The sequence below is a fragment of the Copidosoma floridanum genome, unplaced genomic scaffold (genome assembly GCF_036245765.1).
Source record: "Copidosoma floridanum isolate Cflo_tuat_1 unplaced genomic scaffold, Cflo_Japanese_pri ptg000013l, whole genome shotgun sequence".
NCBI lineage: Eukaryota > Metazoa > Arthropoda > Insecta > Hymenoptera > Encyrtidae > Copidosoma > Copidosoma floridanum.
In genome coordinates, this window is record NW_028321890.1 from 28,532,418 (window position 1) to 28,548,872 (window position 16,455).

Consider the following 16,455-nt stretch of genomic DNA (forward strand, 5'->3'; position numbering starts at 1 on the left):
CAACGTATAAGGACTGCTCTATAACACCTACAATGAAGTTAGAACGATACCAAATAATGTCTAGTAGACCACGTATAGCCACAGTCCTGAAAACTACGACATTCATAGAAACAAAAGCTTTAGGTCAAAATGGACATACTTCCGCTGAATTTTAAAATTTTACAACTTTGTGGTGTCTGGTTCGAGGAAAACGAAAAATTAGGATTTGCGAGAAAAGTGTACCGGTTTTTTGTGCTAGCCATTATTTTTTTCCTTACATTCACATTATCTGCTAATCTTTTTGTGATGAACAGTGACATTGACGATCCCACCGAGTATTTGTTTGTAACAATGTTGTTCTTAAAAATCTGCATCAGCATCATTAACTTTTTATATCATCGCAACCTCGTAATTGAAATCATAAGGAAATTGAAAATTCCACTCTGCAAAGCCAGCAATGATGAGGAAGCAAATATACTAGCAAAGTATGTGAAAACATCAAAGTGGCTGTTCATATACATGATGTCTTTCACCTCATGCGACATCTTTGCTTATTTCTACACTGCGGTATCAAAGACAATGAGAAACCAATACTTTTCACTAAAGTTTTACCAATTTGATGACGTTTCAAGTCCACTAACTGTATATTCTACACTTTGCTTCCAACTAATAGCTACTCTCTATGCCAGTTTCATCCATATTTCTCTCGATACTATGTCTGTTGGACTATTAATTATAATAACTGGACAGCTGAAATTGAATGTCTCTAGATTGAAGAAATTGCATCATGGCAATGTGCATCACATAAAGGAGTGCGTCGATCATAACGTCTTGATTTGGAGAGTGACAAACAAAGTAGAATCTTTAATCACCGGAGTTGTAATACCATTTTTTTTGTCCGGTATAATATGTATTTGTACAAGCATATTCCAAGCTGCTAAGGTAAATAAACTACACTTTAACAACTAGATAAATAATAGGTACTTGCAAGTAAATAATTATCTTATCTGCAGTACAACCTCTTTAGCTCTGATTTCACTTGGATTTGGACTTTTTCTTTATGTATTATCCTGCAAATCTTTATTTACTGTTGGTTTGGCAATCAATTAACATGGGTGGTAAGTTATTTATTTTTCTTCTTTTAATCCATAGAAAAAAACACATTTTTGTCATGTAATGTTTTAACAACAGAGTAATGAAATATCTAACGCCATTTACGAAAGTAATTGGATTTGTATGGATCCTCAAGAAAGAAAAATGCTGTTTTTTTTGATGACTTGCAATGAAAAAGGTCAAAGTGTTTCGTGTCATGGAGTATGTCTACTAAACTTAAACTCATTTCTATGGGTAAGTAAAATGAGTAACTACTGTTAATGAGTTAAAGTTCACAATTTGTGTTCTTACGTGTCGAATACACCATAGTTGTTTGTTTTATTTCGTTCATCTTTGTGACAGTGATAAAAAATCAATATCTCTCATTTGAGTACAATAACACTTTTGTTTTATTTGTATTTTATCAAAGTAAAATTTAGTTGTGTATGTCTTCACTTACAGATTATAAAAATGACTTACAGTGTCGTAAGCGTATTGCATCAAGTTAACGCAAAAGGTCGGAAATAATATAAAACCTACTCAAAAATTGTTAGCATGTAAGACTCTAGAAGATGATACGAGAAGAGTAAAGATTCTGAGTTCAACATTCTCCAAGTTTTTTTATTTGTATTTTGCAATTGTAAATGCAATTGTAAATATGTTACTAATATTCCTTCCTCGTTGATATTTTTTTTAAAACATATACTTAAATTAAGTGCATATTTTGTGCTATACAATAATTATAATCGGCAAGGGCCTATTAAGGCAGGTTAAAAAGAACTACTGTACTGAAGACAAAAGAAGACTTGTTGTTTTGGATGAATTAAAAGAACATCTCAGTGACTGCACAGCGTTCAGTAGTTACGGAGACTTGCTGATTAACGCGTTCACTTTCTCTTAATGTGTAAGTTAAAATTTGTAATTAGCTAAAACTGAGATAGTTAATGATTTATTGGGGGCCAGTTAAATAATAAGATACACGTTGTGCAGTTTTCTTTCACTCAATTTTTATTATTGCAATGTTATACTGGCAAATCGTGCTAACCTCCTGAGTCCACAAAATATTACTGACTTTACCCCCATGTTTTGAATTTGTGTAAAATATTAATTGCTGTAAGCTTACATCCTTAAGTATCCAGCTGAAAAAATATCTAATGATATACATAGTATTCAAAAGTGTTACAATCCCCTTTTGTTATTTAACAAGAACTTTACGTGTAATGATAACAATTAGATTTTAAATTAAAAAAAACGCGTCAAGTACTGAAGAGTTAAATAGTTTCCTCTAAGTTTCACTCCATATTTATTATAATTTGATAAAATTTCATTCATGCCAGGCATGGTTCTCAAATCTAAGTTCATTAAAGTGGGAATGAATCTTATTAAAATTAAACAACATTTAAAAAACTGAATATTAATATGAATTAGTTACAAAATCAACAACAGATGCAAACATAGTGTCAAATTATCGATGAAAAAAACGCCAGTTCTTATCAAATCGGTGCTAAATTTGTTGTACTACAGAAACAATAACTAATTATTTACGAAATAAGAAAAAAAATTTTATGGCAGTAGTGTTTTAGTACATTCAGAATCTTATAGGCTTGAAAAATGCTCGTACGAATACTTGGCATATTAAGGAAAAAAAAAAAAAAGTAAGATAAACCCAGTGAAAACATAATGCTCGAAGTACTTTACGATGCAAATAACATTGACACTCTGTAATTTCTTCAGCCTGTAGGCATTCAACTCCAGGTGTCCAATTATGACTATCAAGTTCAGCGGGTTAAGTATTGACGCAAGCATTGATTAGTGGAACTAAGTTTAGGACATATTTTTTTAGTCTATCGAATTGTATTTTTTGATTATGGCAAACACACGAAATTTATAAGCTGGTTAGGAAACTGTTATGGATGAAGAAATGAACAGAGGTTTCCTTAACTAAAAATTAGTTATATAGCTAAGTTTGTTGCAGTGTGACGTGAAATACATTGATTATTATTTAACAAAAAATTTTCAATATTTATGTAGTTTTAAGTATGTACGTTTATTTTTCACGTTTTATCATTGGCATGGAAAAATAATAAATTGATTTTATAAAAAAAGTTGTAAATAAAAATAAAATAAATATATTTTAACTCAAACCGTTTATTTATTTATTTTTTTTTTTCATAAAACTGCAATAAAGTATGTTACATGACTTAGTAAACAAAATTACTAATTTATATTCCTCGTAATGAAAATTGAAGTTATTTCCAAAGTTTCCTAATAGATTTCGTAGAATTGATTGATGTACATTTTTCAAGAACGTGTGTTGACGTAATGCAATAAACCAATTGTAGTGTACAACATTTTCATAATCTGAAAGTAATGTTATACATTATTAGATAGAATCATTAATAAAACGAATTCTAGTTCAAATTAAAGGAGAACGACACATGAACAAAAAATAAATAAAACCTTATAATAGTATGCAATGCAACATAGTATGGGCAACATAGTATTGTACAATCTTCGTCAATGATTACTGCGGAAAAAACACAATTAAAAAATATTTCAGTTTTATTAAAACAATTATTTATGACATCCTTCCATAAAAACGTATTAAGATTAAGTACACAAGTTCCATGAAAGAAAATATTTTGACAATTTTTATTGCACATCATCAAAAAATATAATAATGTTAATTTATTATTAAATCCAACAAAAAACTTAGATTTCATATTAAATTTAACCTTTTTATTTTATGGCATAATAACAATGGCATTTTATTAGATCCCTATAAGCCGAAAGGTCATGGAGCACTCCAACGCTTACGAATAATATTTGGACTATTGTACTTTGTAAGAAACTTGAATTTCTCGCACTAAATTCGACAAGTGTCTCTACTTGGCATATTTAAGAAAGTTAAAGTATTGGTATGCATAGTACCAACATTTACGAGGCAAAATGCAACCAAGATCAAGCACCCCATTGAAGACGAAGACTTTTTTCCGTCTTGCTAGAGAGAGATAAACAATCATCGATACGATAGTAATTAACCTTGAAAATATTTCATAAACACGTCCTTTATAAATGTCTATTTATAATGACAGTTTTTCCCGATCATCGATCAGAGCGTTCTTTAATTCTTCAACGTATAAGGACTGCTCTATAACACCTACAATGAAGTTAGAACGATACCAAATAATGTCTAGTAGACCACGTATAGCCACAGTCCTGAAAACTACGACATTCATAGAAACAAAAGCTTTAGGTCAAAATGGACATACTTCCGCTGAATTTTAAAATTTTACAACTTTGTGGTGTCTGGTTCGAGGAAAACGAAAAATTAGGATTTGCGAGAAAAGTGTACCGGTTTTTTGTGCTAGCCATTATTTTTTTCCTTACATTTACATTATCTGCTAATCTTTTTGTGATGAACAGTGACATTGACGATACAACCGAGTCTTTGTTTATAACAATGTTGTTCTTAAAGATCTGCAGCAATATCATTAACTTTTTATATCATCGCAACCTCGTGATTGAAATCATAAGGAAATTGAAAATTCCACTCTGCAAAGCCAGCAATGATGAGGAAGCAAATATACTAGCAAAGTATGTGAAAACATCAAAGTGGCTGTTCATATACATGATGTCTTTCACCTCATGCGACATCTTTGCTTATTTCTACACTGCGGTATCAAAGACAATGAGGAACGAATACTTTTCACTAAAGTCTTACCAATTTTACGACGTTTCAAGTCCACAAATTTTTTATTCTACACTTTGTTTCCAACTAATAGCTACTCTCTATGCCAGTTTCATCCACATTTCTCTCGATACTATGTCTGTTGGACTATTAATTATAATAATTGGACAGCTGAAATTGAATATCTCCAGATTTAAGTAATTGCATCGTGGCAATGTGCATCACATAAAGGAGTGCGTCGATCATAACGTCTTGATTTGGAGAGTGACAAACAAAGTAGAATCTTTAATCACCGGAGTTGTAATACCATTTTTTTTGTCCGGTATAATATGTATTTGTACAAGCATATTCCAAGCTGCTAAGGTAAATAAACTACACTTTAACAACTAGATAAATAATAGGTACTTGCAAGCAAACAATTATCTTATCTGCAGTACAACCTCTTTAGCTCTGATTTCACTTGGATTTGGACTTTTTCTTTATGTATTATCCTGCAAATCTTTATTTACTGTTGGTTTGGCAATCAATTAACATGGGTGGTAAGTTATTTATTTTTCTTCTTTTAATCCATAGAAAAAAACACATTTTTGTCATGTAATGTTTTAACAACAGAGTAATGAAATATCTAACGCCATTTACGAAAGTAATTGGATTTGTATGGATCCTCAAGAAAGAAAAATGCTGTTTTTTTTGATGACTTGCAATGAAAAAGGTCAAAGTGTTTCGTGTCATGGAGTATGTCTACTAAACTTAAACTCATTTCTATGGGTAGGTTAAATGAGTAAATACTGTTAATGAGTTAGAGTACACCATTTGTGTCCTTACGTGTCGAATACACCATTATTGTTTGTTGTGCTTTGATCATCTTTGTGATAGTGATCAAAAATAATTACACTGCACTCTCATATGAATAAAATGATACTTTTAGTTAATTTATGTTGTAAAAATGTAAAATTTAGTTGTGTATGTTTTTACTTACAGATTATAAAAATGACTTACAGTGTCGTAAGCGTATTGCATCAAGTTAACGCAAAAGCTCGGAAATAATATAAAACCTACTCAAAAATTGTTAGCATGTAAGATTCTAGAAGATGATAAGAAAAAGACAAAGATAATCAGTTCAACATTGTCTACGTTTTTTTGTTTATGATAATTTTATTTAAAATATTATAAAAAAAAAGGTTTTTCGTGCTAATGTGTTTTAATGGACCTCAGTTAATTAACCCACTGTCCATAGTTTATTTTACCATGAAAAAAATATTTTTCCGCCCTCGGGTGGTTTTGGGAGGCTGGTACTTCCTCGGGCAGAAAAGAAATTTTCCTATACTCGTTTGAAAAGTCTTCTTTACGAACCTCGTTACGGACCTCGCCTTCGACTCGGGCTGCAAACCATTCGGTTCGCAAACAAAGACTTTTCAAACTCGTAGGAAAACTACTATTTTGCATGAAACGAATTAAGATACCGTGTGATACAACTATCATAACCCTACCTGGTGTAAGTCTTAATTCTCAACTAAAATTACTTTGTAATGACTTTTTTTTGTTAATTTTATTAAACTATATCATATTACTATTTCAGAACATTTAATTGAGAACCACTATCCCATTGTGTTGGTGTGGGGTCCTTTAATGAAATTTGTTACAGTCGTAAAATTCTTTGAAAATATTTTTGTTTAAGTAATTCAAAGTTTATTTTTCAAAATAAAATTTTAATTTAATCTTATTTCTGCTTTTATATTTGAGGCCTAAAATTACTTTTTTTTTGAACGATCATTTGATATTTTTCCCCTGGACCCCGCACAACCTTCCTTGCGAATCATCAACGTACTTATTTTTTTTTCTTACACTTATTGTGAATAATCTTGTAGGCAACTCGTGCGGGACAATTTCTCACACTCGTGTGATATACTCGCACTCGTGATTGGTGACGGTAACTCGTGCCTTGCGATCACACTCATACTCATGCTACGCACTCGTGCGAGTCAATCATGACTCGTGCGGGGAATCGTCTTTTCCGCACTTGTTACGTGAATAACTATGTTACAAGAAGTTTCGTCGTAACAATTAATTGATAAATGTGTTTAAAATCCTTTATTTATCGCACTTAAAATGTAAATTAAAATGTTCAAAGTAATTGTATTTATTTAATTGAATATTTATAGCTTTTATCTAAGCGTCTAAAGCTTTCGATAATACGTAATTGTATACACAGGTGTCTAAGGGAAAAAAGTTATTCTTTACTATCTAATACAACGTATAGAATAGCAGTTTCTTCAAAGAATTTTCAAAACAGCAATTTTTGTCCTTACGTTCAGAGGATATTCATGCAGGCAACAGATAACACGGCAGGATCTCTCGATCACTGGACTTGGAGATTTTCAAAAACACGTGCGCGGGAAAGACGATGACGATGATTGACTCGTGAGCCGACCTGTTTTATTTTTTGAGTAAAAAAGAAAGAGAAAGGGCTTTCGCTCGCCACGCACGTGTATACCAAGCTAGGGGGGAGCAACAGGGAGAAGAGGGGCACGGTTAAACAGGTACACGCTTGATTTGCTTGCCTCTTCGTTCGTAAATAGGTTTTTCGCACAGCCAAGTTGATGGGGAACGCACATGCATGCACGGGCACCTTTTACCGCTGGATTGACAATTTAATGACGAACACGGGATACCCTACAAAACCGGATGGTTTTTCACGACCGTGCGCGCCCCTCAAAGTGACGGGAAAGTGCAATTTCAACTCGATTAGCAGTCTCGGCGATATGTTCAGTTTCTCTTAATTGAATCATCGCGGATAAATGGTCAGCCACCTCATTCAAATTGACATTTGCAATAATTATCTCGTACACAAAACCTTTTTCCATTTGCCAAGCGTTTTTTGTTTGCCAATCGAGGTGAACTTTATACAGATAAACCTTGATGTTCTTGATACCATCACAGCACCTGAATTAACTCGTTAATCTTTCGATATTACTTTTTTTTCTTCTAAACTGAAATTATACGTTCATTCATACAGATATTTTACGTGAACATCGATAATCTCGTTTTTATCGATTTCGATTTCCAACTTCTCGATAAAAGATCGTCTGTGTGTCCTATGTATTTATAGTCGATTCATCTCAAGTCCAAGTGCGAACGAAAAACAATGCTCGAAGGGCCTTCCATATCCTTGGCACACCAATCATGGCACGTCCTATAAATAGCAACTTTTTCATTAAAATTCATCCACACTTCCCTAAGTCTAGCGCACAGGCGCCAACACTATCTCTCTCTCTTTGGGAGCGCTGCGTCAAAGTGTCGACGGCGGGGCGCACTCAATATGTCCGTAAGGAGATAACGTCCGCAAACATTTACGCAGCTCCGCCATGGGCTTACGATAACGGGACGCATCTACTGGCGACCTTGCCACATGACAACTCTCGCATGACAAACTTCGACTGATTGCTCTCCCGCTTGCACTTATAAACGAGCACGCCTAGTTATTCAACGCCGTCAATTCCAGAGATCCTGGTATTTCCAAATGCGTTTCTTGGTAATTTTTTTTATTCTCCTCACGGTCGTGATGGTAGTGAAAACCATCGACGCGTGCAACGTGTCCTTGAGTTACACGCGGAATCGACGGAGCGCGAAGTGATTGCCAATTTGACATACATAATCCTCGATGAAACAGAGTGTATTTACATATAGGTCTTTCTTTTTCCTCGGGACTTTCCACCGCTTGAGAAAATTGAATTTGAATACGTTGTCCCTGTGCGCCCGACTGGTTAGGGAAACCCACCTACATCCCACCGGGGGAAACGTATGTTTATCGCGTTTGAGTCATTTACGATGGGAAAAAACGAGCGAGAGAGAATAACAAGAGCGAAATCCTCGTTATGCTCGAGCGAAATTACCGTTCACGCGTAATGAAACCCTTCGGACAAAAACGCTGGACTCGAGAGAAACTGTTACACAGAGAGAGAGAGAGAGAGAGAAATGCGAGCGTGTGTGCAAAGCGTGTCGTCGCACCATTGAAGAAAAAAAAAAAAAAAAAAAAAAAAAAGAGCCAGCCCCGGTAATTTTTGTACTTTCACCGGCGTGCCATAAAGTGGAGCCGTGCGAAAATACACCCAAACGAAACGTCCGCGCACGTATTACTTAATAAATGCGCGCATTCGCGCGAGTCGAAAGGCAGGTAATGTAACGCGGTGTTTAAGGACAAGCGTTTCCTCCTTAAAAATCGTCCGAAGGGGAACGAAGACGAGCCGTGCAATTACGGCTCTCCCTCCTCCCTTTTGTCCGTCACGCTGAGTGTATACCCTCTATAACACTCATGGCCCCGAAAACCCATTCGCAAGAGACAAACGAACGAAAAATTGCGAATAAATGATGAATGAACGAGGAAAGGGAGGAGGGAAGGAGAAATCTCTCGTTATACGGCCCACGCGCGTCAAGGCATCCTCCTTCGCTCCTCGATTTCCAATGAGCCAGGGGAAACTATCTCCTTTCTCCTCTCGAAGCGCTCAAAAATGCTTAGAAAGTGCGACCTGCAATCTAAAATAAACACGCGCGCACTCCGCAGAGATACATGCAGGTGCACACCGGCGTCGCCCCCGATTGAAACCCCTTTCGCCGGGGCCCACCGCGATCATCTGCGCGGGGAATCGCTCGTCAAGATCGAGAGCCCGTCGAGCACTCGCCATTAACCCACTTGCGCTGCAACCAAAAAGGACTCAGGGGGGGACCCCCGCATGTATACACAAGTGAGCTCCTTTACGTCGTCGTCGAGTTACATGCACTTGCATGCAGGCAACGTGCCATTTGTATCGAAATCTCCTCGGAAAGCGAAGAGAGAGAGTGAGCGGTCGAGTTCATTGTATTTTTTTTTTTTTTTTTTTTTTTTCCCTCTTTATTTGCCCTGGAATCGGTGCAGCCGCAAATTGTGCATGTTTGCGGTTAAAGCAGATGAGATTCTCCGGTATCGAAAAAATCGAGATGTGTGTTTGGATTTTTTAACGATTGGCTTACTCGTAAACGCGCGAAAGTATCGAGTATAAAATCAGATTGATTTCAGATAATCGAGGAACCATCAATTGACTTGGAAACTAAATTTTCGTACTTTTCAACCGGTCACATATTTGATCTGAAAAAAACAAAAAAAATCGGCATGTAATTCGCTTAGAATCTAATTGAATAACATAATGTTATGTGTATGCAACTCGAAGCTCGACTTTCATCGGTGTTTTCACAAATTAGAAACTGTACAGCGTCGCATCGTTGAAAATAAATTGCCCATTGACGCACTAACAAACAACCAATCATCATCATCGTTGACGAACCAACAGCTGCCCCATCGATTCGTAGAGTCGAGAGGAAAAGAAAATTATACGTGTACGTATCCCCCTTTCGAAATAATTAGTGACATCGTTATCGACAACGCGCCAGCCTAAAGTAGAGCGACCACTAGCGCTTGGCAACATTTTTTTTTCGAGATATACAACAAAATAAAATTGGAAAAAAAAAAACACGCCTGTGCTCCGCTAATGAAGAGTACAAAGCGAGCCACGGAGAGAAAGAGAGAGAAACGCGAAAGCCAGTAGCCGATGATAGTCGAGAGTCGTGCGCTAAAACTTTTGCTCGAATCTAATTAAGCTTATGCAAATCTGGCGCTCTTGTCTATACATTTATACACATATGTGTGTGCATTTGTGTGTGTACGATATATACGGACACATGTACAAACTGGAGCGCGCGTGCGTTAATCTAAAATTAGATCGACCGAGAGAGAGAGAGAAGGAGAGGAAAGACCCCTTTGACTATATCATATCGCTCGCGTTCGACTTGCCGGTGCTATAATTTGTGGCTATATGCACGGGGAGCACACGTCTGTTTCATCTGTGTGTTTATTATAAAATTTGTGTCACGTCTCAAACTGACGTGCGGGCCCTCGAAGTAATAATCGTGATGCTGATGGTTGCATCCCCCTCTCCCCCCTTTCACCTTCGATAATAATACTCATTGGATTATCTTGTGCTCTATATTTTTGGTACGGACGTTTTGTGGGTACTTGCACGTTGCTTGATTTTCTGCACGTGTGGGTCTCGTGCATTTTTTTTTTTTTTTTTAATGGATCGAAAGTGTGTCGAAACGTGCTTTCTTTCGCTCTAAAAGGCGTATTTTGCAAAGTGTTATTACTAAGACATCGGATATCGACGATTAACTTTATGCCTGAAACTATAATGATTGTGTTGTGAGCCTTATGCCTATCCAATGGGTTTTAAGGCAATAGCAATTTTATTTATTATTGGATGTATTACGAATGCATTTAACTCGAAATGTATATGTGCTGCTGGCTTGATATTCGCAAAAATGGTCCTTTTAGTTTTGAGCCCTTCCAAGATCAGCGACAAAATAGTAAATGGCACATGGCAAATTAGCAACAAATTATCGACAAATTGCCCATGGATATAGAAATAGGAGTTATTACTTGATGCTTCTAACTTGATATACGTGGAAAATTTTAGAAACGGCCACGTCAACCGCCACCCCTGACTCAAGCATAGGTAACGAAATCCCTTCCCGGAAACAATACCATCTCGTGTGCATGTAGGTATGAAAACAAAGTCAATCATTCCTATGGAAGAGTGCAAGACTCTTAAATTAAAAGTCACGATCGTCCGATCTATTGTTTACATTCCTGTCTGTATAATATACCAAAGACATTATTGGTTACCGCAGCAGTACGAACTTTTTTGGCCGGTGCAACGGTAGTTGTACGTTAAAAGAAATCGTTTTCACGCTGCATTCGTCCCTGCATCGAGATGCGTGTGTATTATAGCGCAGCTACCGGCGCTCGAGAAGCACACCATAGGTACATATATATATACATATACACCACGTGTACCCCTACAGCACCAGCACCGCAAGCTCGCGTGCGATTATCAAATAGCAACGCCAATACGAGAGCCAATAATTTTTTCCTTCCCCCCCCCCTCTTCTCTCGCCCATCCAACTGCTCGTTTTATATATTTATATACCCTCCGACTACAGGCTTGGCCAATGACCTCGCTCGCGATCCCTATCGACTTTCAATATCATTACGAAAAAAATCGGCCTCCGCTTCTCCCCAAGCTATATACATATGTATAAGTGCATACACACACACACGCGCACGGCTCGTGAGAAAAAGACACCGATGATCGTGTGAGATGAGAATATGCACCCGTGCAAATGTGTGTTTGTTTGCGCGCAGTATGTACGTGTGGTACCATAAGGAGCCGAGTCGGGCGCGCGTGCGAGGGATTAAGGATGCGAGAGTTATCACTTCTTTTGTTTCCTCCTACCTCGGGTGGGATCGAGTAGCATTCTTGGGTATTTATATACACTTCCTCTCTTTCTCTGCTACCCATATATGTATATACTCACCTATTTACATGCACGCGAAACTGGAAACAATTTATGAGCCATCTTTCTTGGGCGCGATAGAAACGAGTGCCGTATATTTCCTTTCTTCGGCAAACACGCGAATGGACGTATAATTGTCGTATTGATTGGAGGAGCGGTATCGGGGGGATCGAAAAATTGCCGGAGCTTGTATTTTCATTACTCGAGCGGAAGTAATCAACCACGGGGGGATTATATCACAGGTATATACGTGCGTATTCTCGATACAGTACATTGTACTTTTGGTAAACGTAAATCCAGAGTTGGAGCCGCGGGAAAGAGGGCCTTTCTCGGTCGAAGGAAGACGTGTTATAGAGGACTTTGATTGCTCGTGTACGAAGAATGAGGTAATTAGTCTGGAGAGCGATGGATCTGCAAGTATAAATTTTACGTTGCTTTTATTACATAAATAACGTAAATTCCTGTAAGGTGGCAAGAATATAATATATGCAGTCGTCGTCACAACACTTGGCATTTGCGTAAACAAAATTTACGACGGTCAAGTGGTGCGAAATCGCGTCACGGCGTTCAAAAGCGAGAGCTAGCCTCGTTTGCGAGGAGAAATTGAATTTGAACGAGCTTCCTCTCGCTAGATGTATACCGGAGGATTGGCTAACGAAGCATCCGCAGGAGCGTGCGCTTATCGTTAGGAGGCTCTTGTCGACGATGCGCGGAAAAACGTCCCAACTCGTCCTCGTAATATATATATATATCCTGCGGATCGAAAATACTTTTACCCGTAAATTCCCACCGTATGTTGCACGTGCAAGCTCGGAATTGCGTGTAACTCGATGTTATGATTTCAATTAGCTATGGTCTTTTGATTCCGATGCTTTTGATGTATCTTATTTGTTTTCATCGCGACACCGCGGCGTGTATTTTACTGCCGATGGGAATTGCGCGATTGAAAAGTAAAACTTTTATTGCGGACGAGCAGTTTACAGTTATCATCTTGGGTGGAGAGTAAAAAAAATAAAGGTCCGAGGCTGGCATTCTCTTCCAAGATAGCTTATCGTGAAGGCCATAAACTACATTCCCAATGGGATGCATAGGATTAGCCATTAGTCTGCTCGGGATATCGCGCGTACGTGTAAGCTTGTGCTCGCTGTGGTTTGCCGGTTTGGAAAAAAAAAAAAAAAAAAAAAATCACTAAAAAAAACTTGATACATGTACTACAGATAAGTTCGAACGATGATTATTAGCATGAATGAACTTTGGACGCACGAAAAGGCACAAAACGACGTTTCATAACGTAAGTTAAATATGATCCTTTGTGTTGGTGTGGTACAAAAGTATATCGTCGACACGTGCACGCATGGGTGGGTTGGGAGGAAGCATATTAAATGCGTACAATACAAGCCGATCACTTGCCGATAAAGACACACCTGAGCTCTTTTCTCTCGAGAGCTCGCGCGATTTTATTTTTACACGCGATAAAGCTGCCGAGACGCTCATTGGCGATGGTTAATAAAACCCGAGCAGTCCCTGTAATATATGCAGATGTTTTCTCCTTGGAAAGGAAAGTGTGCGCAGGAACGATCACTCACGGATGCAGTTTTCATCTTTGCAGTTGTATTTACCTGTACCAGCGTAGTGCAAGTAAAAGTCCATCAATTGGCATGGATCGTTGCTTCGGATAACTGTATACGATGTGTGTTATGATTCGCACAGATCTATATACCCGATCGCGTGGATCGAGATCGCAAAAGCTAAGGTTTTCCGTGTCGCGGACTCGCTCTCTCTCTATTCTAAAACTCTTTGCTCTTGGGAATAAAATATTCCCACTTTGAGTTCGTTGGCATCGGGTATACACAAAAATGTAATCCAAAGATTAGAAGACGAGCGAGATCAGCAATTTTATATTGGCATTTTACATTATAAAACTCTGATCGATTGATGTGTGTACAAGATAAAACACTCGGGTGAAATGTTATCCATCGTCTAGAGACACAAAGAAACGGAGCCAACCACATCAGAGGACAAAAGAAACAAATTGGTCTAGTTGGAAGTAAAAAAAAAAAAAAAAAAAAAAGAAAAGAAAAAAAAACCCCGCAATACATTTAACCTACATCGAAGGCTGCAGCACCGGTAGACGTATCACGCCGAGAGGGTGAGGGGGGAAGTGTATGGTTGGCAAGAAAAACCAACAAGCCCGGATTATTGAAACAGCTGCTCCGGCACGGGTGTACCATACGCGCGACGATAATGGCACATCACGTACAGGAACGCGGTTAAGTGCGTCGCGCTCGGGAATCCCGCGGCGCTTAGCGGTCCCGCGGAAATCTTTGGATGCCTTACGTACGCGCGAAACAAGAGACTCGAGGAGCAAGTTCTCTCCGTTGGAGCTCGAGAAATCTAGCTGCATGGCGGGGAGGGGAGCGGGAAAACGAGCGCTCCTGTGCACGCTCTTAATTTGATTGACACCTCTCTCTCTCTCTCGGGAAAGCAAGCCCCTGTGGCTTGCCGATCTCGGGGAGAAACGCCGTGACGAGTAAAATTGGCCCGATAGGACGCACCTCTCTTTTCGCTGCCGTACGCTTATCAACTGCAACGTGCCTCGTTAATTCTAACCGATGACGCGTACGTCTGAGCTGTCATTTGTCGTACACCACACTTGGCTGTGTTAATAACGTTTCAATAACAAACGATCGTACACAAAAATATGATGATGATGATGATGATGATGATGATGATAAATTGCCACGAGTGGTGGTTTTACCTGTAAATGTTGTGTACCATCTACATATACCTGTGTATCAAACGTACGTGCGGGTAAGATTATTATGTTTGAGAGAGACACCGCGAGCGTAAGGCGATACGGGATACGATCGAGTGATCAAACAACGCGGGCAAAATAATATGTCACGGCGGATGAAACAAATCCGTGGCAATTTGTTCGCTCGGACCTGAATTCAAAGCCCAAGCTTTTCCTCCTGCAGGTTTTTGCCCAAGTCCGTCCTGACCTACAACGGCATTTGTGTGTTTACTTACCTCGCGAGAGATGAGCGCGTACGTGTGCGCTTAGGTATATATATATATACTTGTACAGAAAAAGAAGAAGAAGAAGAAGAAGAAGAAGACGAGAGCTGGGGAAAAAGAGAGGAGAGAAGCCGAGTGTGCTCATACGTACGAGGCGTCATTGGGTGGTAGCAAATGAGGGTCTTTCCTTTTGAGCCGAGCCAATCTGTCAGAGAGCCGGTAGAAAGGAGAGAAAACATCGTCGCGCGTCTTTGACTTTGTGGGGCTCGGATGCGTGCACGTACAGCCAGCCGGGACATATTATTTATTATGTGTCAATCGAGCTCTTCCTTTTTTTTTTTTTTTTTTTTTTTGTACATTCCATACGTAGACGTTCAATTTTCACCGGTTAACATGATTGGGTATCCGCGCTCTTGCGCTCTTGTGCACGCATACCTGGTTATTTCCCGCTGGGGTATTTTCCGCTGATTTCACTGGCCAAGTGACCGTAAAAATTTGTTTCAGTTACCGTTTTTTTTTTTTTTTTTTTTTTTTTTCCAAGAGCTACCTGGGAAATTCTAAGGTTTCTGTTTTTTTGTACAACTGTTTCACCAACTCTATTAAATCCGGTAGTTTATTAACTTCTTATTTCGGAACACTAAACTGTATAAGGCCTAACACTTTCTGGATAATCAATGGCACCAATTTGTGACGCTCAACATAAGATTCGTAGACGTAGTTGTGTACCGATCATTAGTTTGATGAAAGTTTAAATTTAACAACCGAAAATATCAACCGTACGAGTATCGATGAAAAAAAAAGTGGAAAAGACGTAGATAGTACGATCTTGTTTTCATGTTCTCAATAACGTGAGCATCGACTTAAGTGTATCCTTTGTACCACAAGCCGATGAAAGTATACCTACACGCGATAGGGCGATCGATCGAATTTTATCGATGTGAAAGCGAGCCCGAGAAATAACGATGATCCGCGCGCGCAAGTGCACTCTCTCGCGCAGATCGGCCGAGATGTTTAATCCTTGGCCTGTCATTAGAGCTGTTCGCGGTACCGAGTATAGTAAATCGATATCGAGGCCTTACCAACTATGAAACAACAACCTTTGGTATTATGAAAAAAAAAAAAAAAAAAAATTATAAATTAAGTTATCTGGTAAGTCACGTTAGCAGACATGCGGCTGCGACAAATGTAGTATCAGTGGCACCCATCGTGACCCGTCTCCTCTTCCGTGACTCTATTAAAACAGAGACATCGGTAGGCGCACTTGGTTATTCCGCGGTCGCGCAAATATAAAA

The 16,455-nt window shown here is 38.4% G+C and overlaps 1 protein-coding gene across 1 annotated transcript; it reads left to right on the top strand.

Moving 5' to 3' along the window:
- The first annotated feature begins 4,333 nt into the window (after nt 1–4,333).
- On the top strand, nt 4,334–5,539 carry LOC149374988 (uncharacterized). Its single transcript, XM_089590783.1, has 5 exons — nt 4,334–4,428; nt 4,498–4,959; nt 5,107–5,125; nt 5,375–5,474; nt 5,535–5,539. Exons 1-5 carry the CDS (start codon nt 4,334–4,336, stop codon nt 5,537–5,539), a joined length of 681 nt encoding a protein of 226 aa, XP_089446909.1.
- The last annotated feature ends 10,916 nt before the right edge of the window (nt 5,540–16,455 follow it).

Excerpts from the sequence above, each read along its gene's own strand:
- LOC149374988 (XM_089590783.1), top strand. The coding sequence starts at position 4,334 with ATGGACATACTTCCGCTGAATTTTAAAATTTTACAACTTTGTGGTGTC. Across the intron at positions 4,429-4,497 it reads TTTGCGAGAAAAGTGTACCG|TGACATTGACGATACAACCG; the intron begins GTTTTTTGTGCT and ends TGTGATGAACAG.